Source organism: Mustela putorius, unplaced genomic scaffold (genome assembly GCF_011764305.1).
Source record: "Mustela putorius furo isolate JIRA1106 unplaced genomic scaffold, ASM1176430v1.1 tig00004007_pilon_pilon_pilon, whole genome shotgun sequence".
Classification (NCBI taxonomy): Eukaryota; Metazoa; Chordata; class Mammalia; order Carnivora; family Mustelidae; genus Mustela; species Mustela putorius.
The window spans coordinates 5,842,214-5,860,194 of NW_025422145.1; the positions used below are offsets into that span (position 1 = coordinate 5,842,214).

Genomic DNA, 17,981 nt, shown 5'->3' on the forward strand with positions numbered 1-17,981 from the left:
ACACACACCCATACACACTGCCAACACTGGGGAGAGAAAAAAACAGACTTGAGAAATGGGGGTGCGGGGGAACCTCCTGCTTTTGCTGAAACCCCTGGATCAAGACCTCTCTGAAGACAGGCACTGCAACACGTTGTTTAGGCCAAATAAAATTGGATTTTACGACTCTTGCAGTCAAGAATTCTGAATGACGAAACCATAGGAAAGGTGAAGCCATATGTGAACCGTAGTTATGAGAAAGCCAAACTATGAGTGATGAGAAGAACCCGATTCGAGGTGCAAGCTTAAAGAGCGTTACATGGGGTCGGGCACACGGCTGGTGTGGCGTTGGAATGAAGACCTTCCACTTGCCCCCAGCCGTGCTCTCTAGAGCTGCCACGGGGCTTCCCTCACGTACATGCCATGAGGCCGGGTCCTCTAACGGCTCCTCTGACACTTCTCGTCATTCACATCATGAACATTCGTGGCGCACACACCACGGGTCAAGGACTGCTCAAGGCACTCTGAATACAGCAGGGCAATCAGCAGGCCAGGTCCCTGCTCTTGGGGTTTGTACAGGGCAGTGTGGGGGCATAGACAGCAAACATCGCAGGCGATGATCCATTGAGACACTCCGACGTATGGATAAGCTTTGTGAGGAAGACGAAGTAACAGAATAAAACAGAATAAAAAGGGAGCAGAAAAGAAAGAAAAAGAAAAAGACACAGTGTGACACAAGGTAGTCAGAGGACGTGACTGCTGAGCAGAGACCTGCCCGACAGGCTGGCATCAGCCGTCTAGACAGTGGGAAAGAGCATTGCAGCAGAGGGACAACTCACTGCAGGGGCGCTGAGGTCGGAACTGGTCTGGGGCGTCCGAGGAAGAGCCTGACAGCCAGGGTGGCACCGTGGGGTAGGTGGAGGATTGGGGCCGGAGGAGGTGGGGCTGGAACACAACAAGAGCCAGACCACAGCCAGACCATCATCAGAAGGTTTGCAGTGGATTTTTAAGGCAGAGTGATGGGATCTGATGTATGTTTCCATGAAGTTCCATGCTTATCCTCTTCCAACGTGACAGAAGCACTTGCACAGTCATAAGCCAGTTTTTCCTGCAACCCAAGAAGCCTGCCTCAGACCAAGACAGCTTTGCCTCCCTCACCAGGAGCAGGAATTCGAGGCCACCCAAGTGGCCACCCAAGTTACACCCCACATGCCCAAAGCACATGCAGGCTCTAGGAATCCCCTTTGCCTGTGGCCATCCATCTCCATAGAATCAGGGGGTCTCAACTGTCCTGCCCTACGTTCTGGGAGCCCCGGGAAACAGAGACCCATGAGAACAGGAAGCACACAGTGTTGAACAGGGGATCAGTGAGTGGGCCACTGGCTTTTTGTTTTCAAACTTCTTCTGTTTCTTAGAGTCAGCTTTTTTAAATGGCTCCCAAACTTCTCTCATCTGTCAAGTTCTTCCGACAAACCTGCCTTGCCGCTGATGACTCTGATGGCCACAGACAATGGGCCATTTTATTCCCCCTCTGTCCCTGAACCCGTGATAGATTACTTAAATGAAGCCCCCAACAAGAGCATGTCGCCTTCGATCCATCACTAGGGTACAGTAAGATACAAGGGCCAAGGCTGAAGAGGACAGCGAGTGGAAGGTACATAACGAGGGGGAGAGTGGGAGCAAGAGCCTCATGACACAGCAGACACTGCATCATCTGGAAAGACTGACTCCAACAAAGAAGAGGCCCTCATGAGGACAGGATGGGCTCCGTAGCCAGGAAAGAACTACCAGTTTGCCACGAGCACAGGAGCTAAGGAAACCCAACGCAAGCTTGCAAACAGGCAGGGGAGATTGGCAGAATTAGCGCTCTTAGTGACCAAAAGCTCAGGGCTAGACCGTCAGATCCAGCACAGCTGCATTCAGGCGCTCCAACAGCTCAGCTCCTGTCCACCACCCCCTCGGCTCCGCCTTCTATGCGCTGGCCTCACTCGGACACAAGAGAACGACAGCGGTCCCAGCCTTCCCAGCCCTACAGGAAAGACGTGTGCTGCTGGCAGGACCAGCTCTCTAACTCTGTCCCAAAAGCCAGCTCTGATTCCTGGGGAAATGTTCCTCAGGCGAGGCCAAGAGAAGCCAGCACCAAGCAAGGTTCTACTGAGCCTGTGCTGGGCAGCACGCACGCTAAGAGCTCCTCCTGTGGGACACTGAGAAACTGGCCTCCGCAGCTACACATACAACCACTGACCACACGGAAAGACTACCACCAAGGGTCCACCAGACAGCGAGGCCCCAACCATAGAGCCCGGAGGCGTCACCCTCCGAGTCTGGAGCAGACGGTGATGGCAACCATCCACGCTGGGCCAGACAAGCACACCGTACATGTGCGTGCACGAGGGACAGTGGGCTCTCCTGTCTCGCATGTGCAGCCACTCAAAGGCCACAGATCTCCCCTGAGGTCCTGTTTTGTCCACCCAGGATCTCTGACTAAAAACCCTACCTTCAAAACCTCAACCGCCTACACAGGGAAGAAAGGCGTTCACGACAATGGTCCCCATGCCCATCAGGGGTGAAATTAATGTCTCAGTTCAACTACGATCTGTGTTCCTTTCTCATCGCTGCTCTAACAACCACAAGCTTGGTGGCTTAGAACATCACAAATTTCTTCTTAGAACTCAGGAGGCCAGAAATCTTGAGGATCTCACAGGCTATAGTCAGCAGGGCTGTGCTCCTTCCAGAGGCTTGAGAGGAGAACCCAGGTCCTGGTCTTTCTACCATCTGGAAGATGTCCACACTCCTTGGCTTGGGGCCATGCCTCGCTCCACACTCTACTGCCCCATCTCTCCCTCCCCGGCCCTCCTCCCTCTTGTAAGGACCCTCGTGATTACATTGGGGCTCACCTGGGTGGAGAAGGATCATCTCCCCTTACCAAAATCCTTAACTCCCCCACATTCGTAAAGTCTCTCCTGCCACTTAAGGAAGCGTGTCTCCAGGTCCTGTGTACCAGGACATGAATGTCGCTGGGGGGGACCATCCTTCTGTCCACTATAGCATCTTCTAGATCCCAGACTCGGACATGGACATGTCTTCTCAACTACCTCCCTTAATTAATATTTATCCTTGCAAGAGCCTGTGAAGTACATACGGTTTTCCTCCTCACTTTAGGACCATACAGAAGGGCTGAGAGAGGCAGAGCTAGCGACCAGTAGCACCAGTGGCCAGTACGTACTGAGTGCCCAGTGTCAGACAAGATGCTAAGTGCTTCACGTGTATAATCTACCTCCATCTTCCCCCAAAATCCCATGAGCAAGTCACGACTGCAATTCCCTTTTTACAGAGGAAGAAATGGAGTCACAGAAAGGTCACATGGCCCCTAAATCAGTCGTGCAAGGGGAGTCCTCGGTGTCCTTCCACGGAAGTCATTCACGAGCCCACATCCAGCGTCAGCTGCTAGGATCACGCAGCGTGCTGGGTCTCCCAGATGTTGTGGCCGTGACCCTCTTGTTCATGGGCCACGCGCAGGAGGAAGTGGCCCCTTGGACAAAGACACCCGGCCCTGACAGCAGGTGGCTTCCTTCTCTCTCCAGATAGTCAATGCAATGCAGGGGGTGCCCATTTGCCACACCACGCCCCCGACGCAGCCCTGCTGGGACCTCGCTCAGGAGGCCTCTGCAGCCGTCCTTAAAGCTCTAGGCAGACAGCCTCCCTCCAGGGGCTGCGTTTCCCTGCGGAGACGTTCATTAGCCAAACGCACTCAGCCTCACCCCCCACCCTAATACCTCAACTGGGTGAGACTCTCAACTGGGTGGAGTTGATTAAAAAGTCAACTACCTACACCCACGGACTCTCTTCCCTCTCCAGCCACACTGCGTGAGATTTCTACAGACCCAACAGCGTCTCCCAAGGGGAGTCCCTGGGTCTACAAGTGGGCAGCAGTGTGTTAGGGAAGGGAGGCTACGGCTACCCTGGGGTGTCCTGGAGAGTCCTCTGTCTGCGTCATTCAGGGAACTAGAGGGGAAAGGAGAGGAGCCCCGACGAATGATCATCTCTAAACTGAAACAAAGTTATCTGGTGACCACTGGTTACGAGGCAAGCAGAAACTAAGTATCTCACAGAAGAGGCAGAAACTAAGTATCTCACAGAAGAGCCGCACCTGCACCTTCTCTCTCTCACCATCAACAACCATCTGACAGAACTAGCACAGAACCCCATTAAACCACAGGCCAAAGAAAAAGGGCCATGTAAAGAGCCCGAGGGTAACAGCATCTCTACGGGTTTGTAGGGCCGAGACCTTCCCCTCACTCAGTGTGGGAGCTTTTGGAAAGCTCGTCTGATGAAGTAGCCAACTAGGTCCCCCTTCTTGGACTCCACTGGCCACCATCAGGGGGACCCCAGCTCCCCATCTTGGTAAACCCAGAGGACTGATGGGCCTGAGCATCATGTATGGGCTCCTGGTTCAATCTCCATCTGCTTTCTCACTACCAATGAATGAACTGCCCTTCGGATGACCCATCATTCCCTGCATGCTTGACTGACGTGAGTCGTCTCTGGAGAGAATGACCCAGTCGTGTCCACACAACCTAGCGGGTATCTGAGTGGGTTTACTGGCTCTTCAGGCCCCTCAGGTCCCTCAGGCCCCTCAGGGAGCTGCCAGAAGGCCTTCTCCAAGCAAGACGCCAACTTGATGTAGGAGGTTTCAAACTTCAGGGAAGCCATTGACAGAAACATGAGTCTGGAGAGCAATCTCCCGCTCTCCCCCTGTAAGGGAGAGTGCCGCGTGCTAAAGAGCAGAAATGCTGGAGCTCAAAAAGAACTCAGGAAACACTCAGGAAGAGCTGCGCCACGAGCTCAACTGTCAAGCCAGTTCACTGAGGACACAGCGCCCCACATGCCATCACGGTGAGGCCAGAAAGGGAGCAGACAGCACACACCAGGATAACAGAAATCCAAACATGTACCCACAGGGTAAGGGCTCCCATAATGCTCATACTCCAAAAGGTATTTTATAATGTTGAGGTTTTTCAAACACAAGCCCAACAAGTGCTTCTTTTTTCCTAGGTTTAATATCCTTAGTGCACCGAAACCTAGCTCTGAGAAGGCAAAGTATGGATTTCTCAGGAGGCAGTGGGGTGCCATCTACGGATCACGGGCATTAGAGTCATGTATCTAGAAGTGCAACTGTGGGGCCCATCCTAGATCCACGAAACCACTGGTGGAAAGAACAGCATTCTTCCTACCTGAGAACAGTCGTATTTAGTGTGTTCCCCAGGTGATGGCCTCAGCAGACTCTAATTTAAGAACTGTGTAAGGCAAAGAACCAGGGATTCAGAGGAAAATGACCCTGAGTTCACTTCTACCCTAGATACACATATGAGTCTCTTAAGCTCTCCTAAGTCTCCAATAATAAACTTTCTAAAATAAAGAAAAATCAAGAAATTAAAATACAGGAAAAATACCTCCTCTTCACAGGGTGACAAAACCCCAAGGAAACAGACTAGAAGCTGCCCGGGAAGGGTAAATGGTACACAAATACTGCTCATTCAGGACACATCACGGACGGAATGAGCACCTACAAAAGTGAGGTGTTGGGGAGACAAAGATGAGGAGTGAAAGTCGAAAGACCAACACCCACAGAACACACGTGACACGGATTCAGGACCATAACAGCAATGTCTGTTTGAAAAAGGGACGAGCTCACAGAGGAAGACGTGATTAATTCTGCAGTGATAACCCCTAGACCAGTAACAGTTAGAGACCGATTACGAACGAAGCAAGGCATGTAATAAAAGAGTAATAATAATGATCACCAACACGGAGAAGCCGATCAGAGACCGTAATCAACACAAAAAAAGCTTGAAACAAAATTCAAGCCTTTCTGTTATTAGTATGCAACCCACATCCAGATTCCAATGCTGCCTCCTTCTATTCCAGAGAAACATAACCACCACTTATTGAACGCCCATGATGGGCCAGGTGCCACACTGCAAACTTCACACTCATTGTCTCGGTCAATCCACGCCACTACCATTGGTGGGAGGTTTCTACTTCCTGATGGCAAAATAACTCCAACACCTCAAATGACCCTGGGTGTGCCTGGATTCAGAGGCAAGTCTGGCAGACTCCCAAGACCTGTAAGCCTGGAGGATCCACCCCTTTGTTACAGTGTCTACACCCCAAGAGTTCATTTGTGTTTAAGTCAATCTCTTAATGGCAAATTGGCTGAAGGCTGTAAGACGTTTCAGGCAAAGGGAAATACCCTTTCCTGCAACTAAACGAGAATGTTTTAGTTGATTACACTGTAGCCAAAATGCGGAGAGAGGAAGCATATGGTATCACCTCCTTTAGTGCAATCTTGGTCAAGTGATCATTTTTCTATCTACTTGTATTTCTGACTAAGAGTATCAACAGCTAAAATATATTCAGTGCTTACCCGATACTAGGCATCATGCTATGATTTCTAGATGGATTACTTTGCGAGGTAGGGACTGTCAACTAAGCCCATTATACTGATGAGGATACTAAGGTACAGAGAGACAAAGGGGCTTACCCAGAACTGGGGCTGGGACCAGGTCAGCGCAACTCCACAGCTCTGGTTCTCCACCACTTTGGGGTTCTGTTTCTTTCACCCCTGGCCTGATGGGACTTAACCATGCTGCAAGGCTTTCTCCCTGGCAAGTACCTCAAGACCCAAGATAAAAAACTTCCTGATTATGCAAATTAACACAACCCTTGCTAGTGATCCAGCAAGTAAGTCTTACGACATTAGTTCTGCATGCAGCAAGAACACACAACAGGATGTTCCGTCTAATTTGTTTTCCAGAATCGTGACCAGCACGGTTTCTCGACCTCATCTGCATGAGTACTCATCCTGCGCTGAGTGGCTGGCTCCTGTGCACTAGGCACGCGGGCTAATAAGAATTAAAAAGCTGGGCCCCCTCCGCACCCCAGCTCGGTCTCCGCCTCACCTTCAGCTGCTTGACCTTCTCTTTTCAGCATCTGGACAGCTCCTACGTATTTCTTCAGTTGGACTTTGAGCACCTCGTTTTCTCTGCAGGTACAAGAACGTTAAAAAAAAATACATTTTTAAAAACTGGCAATTTAGACTGAAGGGGGGGCAATCTTTATAAAGAAAAACACATGAGGTTCACCTTATTAGTACATTTTTTGTTTTAGAGATCCTCACTGGAGAAGACTACACTTGGTACGTTTGCAGAATGCCTGCAAAAACTGCTCATCCATAACTAGTGCTAACTGGTTCCAGTTCCCACCAAGTCAGGATGAGGACATGGGTTGTGCTCTGATTATCTGATTATCTGAATCTGTCAAGCCTATTGGGTGGTAGGCACTTGGCAATATTCTCTCCATTTACAGAAAAACACACAAGAACCACCTATTCACCCTGGGGAATACTCATTTTTTTATTAATGGCCACAGGCACTGAATGTTTGGTATTTGCCAGGCATCACATGGCAACACCTACTTTACAGATGAGGAAACTGAATCATAAGAAGCAGCAGCTTCGTCCACACCCCCGTCCACACAAGACTCTATACAAGGCCCCATCAAAGTCCTGCTCTACGCAATTCACTCCCCCAGGTACACGGGATGAGGAAAAAAAAAACCACAAGGATCAGAAGGAAAAAACAACCAGTTACTGAGGACCACACAGCTGAGACTTTGCCTTCCTGACTTCACTGAATCAAGCAGCATTGGTTCATTCTTCATTCGTGGGGAAACGGTTTAAATGCCTGTCATGTATTAGGCACAATGACCCAATAGAATTCTCAGTTTTGAAGAGGGGGCACAGCTAAGGTCTGTGACTAAGGTCACATGGCCAAGGTCAAGGTCGTAAAGAAAGGCACAATGCCAAGACACCAACCCAGGCTGCTCTGTCCTCAAGGCCCCAAAGAGCTTTGCTCAGTTTCCTTAGGGATTCAAACTTGGTTTCTCATCACTGTCCCCAGGGAGTGCTGCCTCTTCCACATTTTCTGATTCTACTACTCCCACCGGAAGGTCTTGAGTCTGAGTGCCTTTAAATAGGAGAGAACACTTCCTCAATATGAGAACAGCTTTAAGACTGGGGTTCTTTTATAACCATAAAAATTTAAATGCTCTTTGCAAAAGAGTCCGAGGACACGTAAGCAGGAATGTACAAGTCAGCTGAAAGCCCAACACCTTGAAATCCAACCCAGCAACATTTTCATAGCTATCCTATCATACCTCTCTCCAGGCATGTGCGCACACATGTGAAGTAAATCTATTTTCCCTGGATGAAACATTTTTCACACTCCTTTCATTTTTTTGTTTGAAGTCTTCTCTTGCTTTGTTCACTCATCCACTAACCATCCCCCCTTTCTCATGGTAACATGGGTTGTGCTCTGATTATCTGAATCTGAATCCGCAGCTGGGCTGTCCCCTTGAACACTCACCACACAGGCAGTTTCTAACTCCATCTAGTTATGGATGCGTACGCCGCTCCTGGGTACGGCTGTGCACCACACACTTACTCAGGGTATGAACTTCTGACTGGCCATCATCAGTACTATTTTCCACGCATCTGACAACACCTCAGCCCTGTTTGCCCTTTTGCTTTTCTGCCCTTTTGGCAGAAAAGACCATCATCAGCTGCACTTTTGGCAGGAAAGACCATCATCAGCTGGAGACTCTCCCAGGACTTAGGAGTCACCTGAGAATGCTACGTTCATCTCGGAAGCCCTAGAGAATGAGCCACGGAGGAGCCCCTTTATCACCCCCTCCCTCCTCCTAGACCGCCTCTCACGGATGTTTGTAAAGCTGTCTGCAACTTCCTCCATCTGTGATGTGAATAGCAAACGTCTGAAGCCAAGCAACTAACAAGTCCTAGAAAGATTGGGGGGGGAATGCTCCCCGATACACGTGGCTCGTACAGCTTGTTTTCTTGGATTCCTTCAGCAGAGTCTTGTCACTCATCCCAACCTACTCTTCATCTCTACGTGTGAATTCAAGTCACATAGGGCCTGCAAATGAGAGAAAGCAATTTCTCTGCATTTCTCTACGGCCTCATTTAACAAGGGTTCATGGCAGCTCCCACGCATCGGAACACACAGGCTCACTGAGGCAGACTGACAGGTGAGCCGTGCCAACGTCTGCTGCCGGGCTCTGATTTGCTCACTGCACACGGGTCAGGCCTCGGCTGCCCTGGTGCTCTATGCTTCTGCAGCTGCCATGGACAGGTTTCCCGTGGCTGCTTTCCTTTTGGCTTGGATTTTTTAATCATGTCTTAGAGATTCTATCTCAAAATGAGATGTAACAGATTAAAACCAAGGTTTTTAATATAAACTGATCTCCATCAAGATGAGAAACTGCAGAGTACATCCAACTACTGGCTACGCACCTCTGGGGACCATAAATTCATCCCAGACAATTTTGTACCCATGAACGTGTCTGTCTTTTGGGTGGAGTTAACACTTTCCGGGCACTGGAACGCTTTATGAAAGAAACTCAAACACCTAATTGAGGCCCTTTGCATTCAATTTTTTTTTTTTTTTTTTAATGATCAGAGATTCACATGCGAGGATGATAGCGAGAGTTTCCCCGCCCTTGGCCCGGGCCTCCGATGGCTGCAGCTTACCTCACCACACGGCAGCAGCGAAACCCGAAGTCTGATAGGGGTGCAAAGTGTGTGTGTGTGTGTGTGTGTGTGTGTGTGTGTAGTCCCGTCCAGCCCACTACTCTCACTGAGGCTCCTAAGCATCCTCTCCCACACGGTGTCTCTTTAGACGGAATGCGGAAGGCTGCGGCCACTGCAGTCACACAGGCCAGGCCATGGAGAAGAGTCAACCAGGACGAAGAGTGAGTAGGGGGCAGGAGGCTATGAAAATCAGGGAGCTCCTGCCCCACCAAAAAAAAAAATTTTAACTTAACACATTACTGGGTCTCCTGGCTGGCTCAGTCAGAAAAGCATGGGACTCTTGATCTCAGGGTCATGAGTTCAAGCCCCACGACGGGTGGAGAGATTGCTAACAAAAATAAACTTTAAAAACACATTACCAGGCCAACAAAATACTTCCCAGCCTCTGGACAACTGATCTGCAAGCAGCTGACAGGATGTTAATCTGCAGCTCGGAGAGCCAAAGAGAGTTCATCATTCTTATTACACAGGTTTATTATGATTAGCAAATCTAAAAATGCCTTTTCAATTGACACCTCATGAGACGATAGAATGCATTAGTTAACTAAATGAATCCTGACTATAGAGAGGCTCGAGGCTCTCTGAGCAGGTGAAAAACACAGATAGGATGGTGCAGGCTCCCTCATTCCCCCTCCCCCACCAAGGGCCCTCACGCCACCGCAGGTCCCCTCACCAGGTACCCATCACCTCAACAGGTAAGGGGCCCGATGAGCAGGGCTCTGCTCACAGGCTGGGTCTTCGGAGCCACGGGGCCTCCCCTCTTCATTACCCCCCGAAGTGTGTGCACACTTGAGCGAGTGTGCGCACCACACGGCCCTGTCAGCTGTGCACGCGGGTACTATCCCAACAGACTCCTCTGAGCCATGAGGTGACAGGTCTTACTCTGAGCCTTTTTCTCTTCTGGTTGCTCAGCTACATTCCCTAATCTTCTACAGCGAAGTGAGGTTTGCAGGCAAAGAACACGTCTACAGCTGAGTCTCTTCAGGTTTGGTTTTTTGTGCTTGTTTTTTTTGGTAAGACTTAAAGAATTTACTAAGAGCAATTAAAGACAATGCTGAGGAGGAAAGTTGAAGCTGCTACGGAGCAGGCCACCTGTCACCTGTGGGGCGGGGGCGGGGGGGGGGGGACCAAACCCCATCTACATTGCCAATAAGTGCCGCGTGAGTCTGTGTAGATGAGAGCTCCGAGCAAGGACGCACATGTGTTTGCCACCCCATCCGTGAAGAGCTTAGGGCAACTTCCTCTTCTCCATTTCTCAGGATTTCGCCCTTCTTTGATTCTAGGAGGCCACTGCCCAGCTGAAGACCGCCCTCCCATATCTAGCTTCTTTTTGTAACCAACAGAGTTGATTTAATATCCAAACCCTGACAGACCACCTAGACCTTCCAGGAATGTGGGCCACTGGGAGGCCGAGTCCTAAGCGCAGTCACCAGGGCTCCAGGTGAGCTGCGGGCTTCACCCCTTTGGCGACCTGTCGGGATCCACCCATCAACACTAGCACCTCTCGGAGGATCTGGCCTTCAGGCTGTAACTCACGCACCTGCCTCCAATGAGGAGATGTTGCTGGGAGGCACCTTCAGCCATCACAATGTCAGCGGCAAGAAAACCATAGAACAAGGAGGAGCAGGGGTAGGGGTTCCGTCAGGCAAACCCGCTCTGTCATGGCCAAAGCCAACTGCAGTGGAAAACCAACCTCACAGACTCAAACCTGCAGAAACCCCCCTTCCCCACTCACCCTTGAGAACTTACCCAGTTCTCTGCACTCTCATGGGCAGTGGGACCTAACTTTCCTCACAGTTCCATCAAAGAGGAGAAGCACACAAAGAGAATGAACTTAAACAGAACCCTCCAAATGTGGTACATTCCCAAGATCATTTTAGAGGTTTACCTATCTTTTTATTGTTTTTTTAAAACACGGAGATATTCTTCTAGTAGATTTTTTAGAAACTGGTTTTCCATATATTGCTGTGATAGGAAGAATCTTTTGAAAAGAAGTTCAAAGGTTTTCACAAGTGGACGGAAAGAACACCAGAGAGAGAATAATGCAGCTGGGACACAGGCGTGGCCCAAACCATGAGGCCAGGGCACAGTGACCAAATCTGGGGCAAAGAATCTACGCTTTAAAATAAAGGTATGAAGAGCAGGTATTTTCGAGTGCACGTCCTAAACTGCATTCGAGGGGGTGACAAAAGGCCACGGAAAGAGAACAAGGGGACCACAGGCGGACAGGGTCAGGGAGAGATGGGCTCAACAGCCTCATTCTCTCCGCCGCACCCCACGGCCGCCCCAGGGCTTCCCAGAGCTGCCGATGTGTTCATGCACACTGGGTAGCCTACAGCTACTGAAGTGCGGCTTTTTCAGACTGGACACAGCCCCCAAGACTGGGAGACCAATTTTAGTGGCAAACAACCAAGTTTCTGTTACAAAAATGTGGCCCGCATGGACCTTGGCAGAGGTGGGCATTTGGCAGCTTTAGGGTTTCCTCGAAATTCCTCCGTGGTAGCTAAGAAGGGAAAAGCAGCTCAGGGCCAAGGCCTCCTACAGGTAAAAGCTGGGCCTACACATATAATGGCGAGCCCCTCTCCTCTCTACGACACATCGGGTTTGCCTCTGCGTGGGGGGATGTCATACACAGGCTCTTTGGGCAGACTGCAGGAAGGGCTGGTATTATCCCCAAATTTTATTACCTTTCACTTTGCAGATGAAGAAATGAAGTCTGCAAGAGGTTAAGCAGCCTGGGAGCGGTGGGGGGGATCACACGGAGAGTTCAAGGCAGGGTCACAATGTTCTGTGACACTGTCACACGCGTGGTCCCCAGCACCTCGGGAAGCTGGTTTCACTGTGCCCATTTTGCAGATGGGAAAGTGGTGGCCCAGGGAGTCAAACCAGAGATTCAAACCCATTTCCATGAACTCCAAAGTCTCACATTGTTCCATATACATTTAGGGAAGTACAAAGTCAAAAATGCAAGGCCCTGAAAGACCGCACTGAACCATGAGGGCGGCTGAGCCTGGGTGTGCAGATTCCCTCGGCTGCGTAGACTCCTGGGCAAATGTGACCAGCGAGCTTCATCCAGAGGGACGCTGACCTTCCAAGAGTCACACAGTGCAAGCCTCTGCCAGCCATGACCACAGGTCAGAGGTGAGCTTTAGGAAACATGACTCGACAGCCTCCAGAACGGGACACCAAGTCCACTTCCAGAAAGCCAAAGCCCGTGAATGAGAAGTCTCAGAACACCCACATGAGGGTGTTGTGAATATATCCGAAAAGAACTGGTTACAAACTAAATGTCGGGGGGGGGCGGGGGGAGTGGGTACACTCCTGTGCATCCACCTACAGCAGGACACTAGGGAGCAGCACAGCTGGGAGTAGTGCGTGTGTTTCAGTGAGGAACATCTGTGAGGTGCCATTATGTCAGTGCAGCAGAGTACTGAAGGGGCGGACCTAAGACAGCCCCTTACATACAGTTTGCTATGGGTTTGCGATAGGAAGATATAAACCACAATGTTAACAGTGTTCATTTCTGAATGATGGAATGAGAAGACACTTTCAAGTTTTCCAACAATATACTTTACCAGTGAACAGGGCAGGGGGTGTACATTTAAGAGTAAGGTTAGATCAGGACGCCTGGGTGGCTCAGTTGCTAAGCGTCTGCCTTCGGCCCAGGTTGTGAACCCAGGATCCTGGGATCGAGCCCAGCATTGGGCTCCCTACTCAGCAGGCAGCCTGCTTCTCCCTCTGCCTGCAACTCCCCCTGACTGTATGCTCGCTCTGACAAAATCTTTTAAAAACTTAAAAAAAAAAAAAAAGTAAGGTTAGATAGATCTAACATGGGGCGGGGGAGAAGGGAGGGAGGAGAGAACGGCTTTACCTAGAATCGCTTAGTGGTGCAAGACTGAATGGTTTCCCGGAAACTGGAGAACAAGACAAAGAAGTCACTCTCAGCACTCCCACTGAGCACAGCACCGGAGGTCCTACCCCGTGCGCTGAGGCTACACGGATGGCATCCAGAGTGGAAAGGACCTAAACTGGCCCCTGCTGGCATGTGACAGACTACTCTACACACCAAATCCCAAGAATCCACAAACATCTCCAAGAATGAGTTTTTAAAGGTCAGATGGCAGAAACTGTATTTCTACCCACTGGCAACGAACAATTAAAAAGCAAAATCGTAAGTCATTCATCCTAGCTCCCGAAGGAGAAATGCATAGGTGTAACTCCAATTTAAAAAAAAAAAAAAATGTGCAGGGGCGCCTGGGTGGCTCAGTGGGTTAAAGCCTCTGCCTTCGGCTCAGGTCATGATCCCAGGGTCCTGGGATCAAGCCCCGCATCCGGCTCTCTGCTCAGTGGGGAGCCTGCTTCCCCCTCTCTCTCTGCCTGCCTCTCTGCCTACTTGGGATCTCTGTCAAATAAATAAATAAAATCTTTTTTAAAAATGTGCAGATGTGTATGCTGAAAACTATAAAACACTGATGGAAGAAATCAAAACACAACCACATACGCAAGAATTAGCAGGTTCCTGGATTGGCAGACTCGAAACAGGATGTCAGTTAAACTGATCCACACATTTCCTGCAAGCCCTACCAAAATGCCAGCTTTTCTTCCATAGATATGCACTGGTGGATTCTAAAATTTATATGGCAAGGCAAAGACACTACAATAATCAAAACCATTTTGAAAAAAAAAATTTTTGAAATAGAAGCACAGTTGTGGAGGATGTGCACTACCCAATTTTAAGACTCTACAAGAGTACAGCAGTCCGGGAATGGAGCACTACAGAATGACAATGACCAACAGAACAGAACCAAGAGTCCAGAAATAAAGTCACAAATCTGGCCAAGTGGAAAAAAAATTTTTTTAAGATTTTAAGTAATCTCTGTACCCAGCATGGGACGCTAACTTACACCCCCCAAGACCAACAGTCCCATGTTCCACTGACTGAGCCAGCCAGGTCCCTCTGGACAGGAGATTTCTGACTACAGCACAAAGGCAACTCAGGAGAATGGATGGTCTTTCCAATGCTTGTTTTCAGAACAGCTGCACATCCATAAGCAGAAAAGTGAACTTCAACTAATACCTCACACCTTATTCAAATATTAACCCAAACTGTACAACAGATAAATGCAAAATACACAAGCCTGCAATGTTTGAGAAACTCTGCCTGCCTAAGCTGGGTTAGGCACACAGTTCTCACATTTAACAGCAGAAGCGTGATTTGTAATAGCCCAAAAAAAAAAAAAAAAAAAAAAAGCTAAGCTGGATTTGCTCTGCAAAAGACATTGACAAGAGCATGAAAAGACAAGCCGCAGATGGGGAGAAAATACTTATAAATCATACAGACAACAGAACACCTGTGTCTAAAATATATAATGAACTCTCCAAACTCAAGGAAATACCACTGCCTACTCATATAGGGAGGGGAAGCCTATCTGAAGAGACATTTCACCCAAGATGATACACAGACAGTAAACAGAGACAAAAATGCTGAACATCATTCATCATTAAGGAAATACAAATCAAATCTAGTGAGATAGCACTAGAAGCTTATTAAAAAAAAAAAAAAAACTTTCTACTGATGCTATGAAGTGCTGGGGGGAATGCAGCAAAACTGAAACTCTCAAACATTGCGTGGGATGCAGAAATGCTCAGCGACTCTGGGGAACATACAAGAGCTTTCCATCAAGTTCAACAGACATTCGTCAAGTGACCCAGCCACTCACTTCTGCAAGGTTTTCCTGGAAAACTGAAAATGTATTGTTCGTACTTTCCTGGAAAACTGAAAATGTATTGTTCGTACAAAATATCTACATGAATGTTTGTAACAATGTTATTCATGATCCCCCCCAAAACTGGGAACAAGTGCCCTGTGGTGAGCAAAGGGTTGCACCACCCAGGACACATTCTCACAAAGGAATGCTACTTATCATTACAAAATCCACGCCCTGTTGATGCCGAACAACTTGCATGAAACTCATAAACATTTGCTAAATTAAAGAAGCTGTCTCCAAAGGCTACACGCTCTAGGGTTTCATGTATACAGTGTTCTAGAAAAGACCAAATGACGGGGGTGGGAACAGACCACCAGGAGACAAGCAAGAGGTGTTGCGGAAGGGTCTGACTGCAAAGGGGAAGCTAGTGACCATTTCTGGAGGTGAGCCAACAGTTGTTCATGCTGACTGCGATAGTGGGGTTCCGTTCATCTGTGCAGGTCTTAAGTCTTATAACTTAACGTCTTTAAAAAGTGAATTGCATGGGTGTCTGGGTGGCTCAGTGGGTTAAAGCCTCTGCCTTCGGCTCAGGTCATCATCTCAGGGTCCTGGGATAGAGCCCCGAATCGGGCTCTCTACTTAGTGGGGAACCTGCTTCTTCCCCTCTCTCTGCCTGCCTCTCTGCCTACTTGTGATCTCTGTCTGTCAAATAAATAAACAAAAAATCTTTTTAAAAAAGATAATTAAAATGTGAATTGTACTGCATGTACATTAAACCAAAAAAACAGTTAATTAAAAAAAAAAGTAAAGTAAGTTACAGAGGAGAAGATAGGGCCACATTCACTGCTGTGCCCACCTAGGAGGCATCCCCACTTACCAGCAGCCACAATACAGGCAGACATCATAAAGCCAGAAGCTGCCAACTGCAGGCAGGGGACAGGAAAAGAAACAGTGACAAAGTTGCAGTCCTGCCACTATCTCTCTGTACCTTTTCTTCAGCCTTTGTCTATTTTTTTAATAGAATACACCTGAGATCGACTGTCTTCTTCTTTTTCAAGGGTACAGTGCAGGCATTAAGTATATGCACACTGTTGTGCAGCCATTTCCAGGACTTTCTTCATTTTGCATGGTGGAAACTGTACCCATTCAAAAAGTCCCCATTCCTACCTCCACCGCACGCCCCACCAGTCCCCAGAACTGCATTCCTCTTGGGTTCTGTGATAAATACCCTTCCGGTTTGAAGAAAGGAGACCAGGCAAATGTCAGTACCAACAGGGCGACAGGTGTGAACACATCTTCGGGGCATGAGGCCGTCTGTCGCCGATGCACAGCTTGAGTTAGAAATGCGGCTCCAAAGACTGAGTGACCCATGGACAAGAGTCGTTTTAGGACCTCTCAGCAGGGCAAGCCCAGTGGAGCCTGGCTTGCTCAGGCTCCCATCACGCAGAGGTCCACACTGCCTCCCAAGAGCAGCACCGTCACTATTGCTGGATTGCACGGAAGACTGAGGTTTCCTTCTTAAATCCCGACCTGACTTCAGAATCCAAGAACAAGGTCAAGTCTAGATTCGACTATTTCATTGCCCCCTTCTAATTCTTTGAAAATTGCTCACATTCAGAGCATCACTTGCCTTCCATTCCGTACAGCACAGAGCAGGGTGTGCGCATCGCCAGGCAACTGAGCATGGCCCCGTGTCAACCGCAGCTCCGGTCAATCGCTTCCCCCTTCCAGACAGGGGCTGGAGTGTCGGCGCCCGAAAGCTATCAGTCTGTTCTCACTCATGTGGCAGAACTTCACTGGTTGTCGGGCAAGAGGTCGGGGAAGGGAAGGCATCAGTCAGCAAAAGTGACACAACCCCCTGGTCTCTCGGAGCTTCCTCTACTTCCCAATTTTAGTTTTCCATGTGACTCGGTGGAGGGTGCTGGAGGTCCACTAACAAGCTCATCAGAAAGCATCTACTCCACAAGGGCTGCGTGCAGAAGGCAGGAGGGTGCCCAGAAGAGCCAAGGACTCTCTACCCCACTGGAGTTCACAATCCGGGGGGCCCAAAAAGACCGGCCCCGGCAACCAAGGTACAGAGCAGAAAAGTCAACTCCTGTGTGTAGCAGAGGCAACTAGAAACATCTAGAAACAGACAAACCTGGTTCAACTCTCAGCTCCAGTTCTGACCAGCTCTTTAACAACACCCACAGAAGGAAGGCGGTAGTACTGGTAGGTGATGGGGTGGCAACAGCTAGTAGTGGGGACAGCAACAGTGGTGGTCCCGGTGGTGGTGGTCGTAGTAGGTGGTGATAGAGGGGCAGCAGCTCACAGAGTGCTCCCTGACTACCCAGTTCTGTTCTCAAGACTTCACGATAGGCCACCTCTAAAGGGCACTGTGCAGAGGCCCACCTCGTGAGGGAGGAGGTCTGCCAGCAGCCCAGTGAGTCAGGCTGGAAGACCATCCAGGCCAAGGGGTCCCTTGACATGATGAAACGTTCCACCCAACCCCTGACCACCACCTCCTGACAGCCTGAGCCAGAGGCACCCAGCTAAGTGGTGCCCAGATTCCGGACCCATAGAAACCAGGAGACAAGATGGTGTTGTTTGGTTGCCTGGGTGGCTCAGTCGGTTAAGCATTTGCCTTC

General features: G+C 49.3%; 1 protein-coding gene across 5 annotated transcripts in view; it reads right to left on the minus strand.

Annotated features, from left to right (window-relative positions):
* SNX29 (sorting nexin 29) overlaps positions 1 to 17,981 on the minus strand; it is a 476,556-nt gene that overhangs the window by 287,560 nt on the left and 171,015 nt on the right. For all 5 annotated transcript variants that reach the window (XM_045072007.1, XM_045072011.1, XM_045072010.1 and 2 more), the window contains one exon: positions 6,942 to 7,024. In XM_045072007.1, coding sequence (XP_044927942.1) covers positions 6,942 to 7,024 — 83 coding nt within the window. The remainder of the gene's footprint in view (positions 1 to 6,941; positions 7,025 to 17,981) is intronic.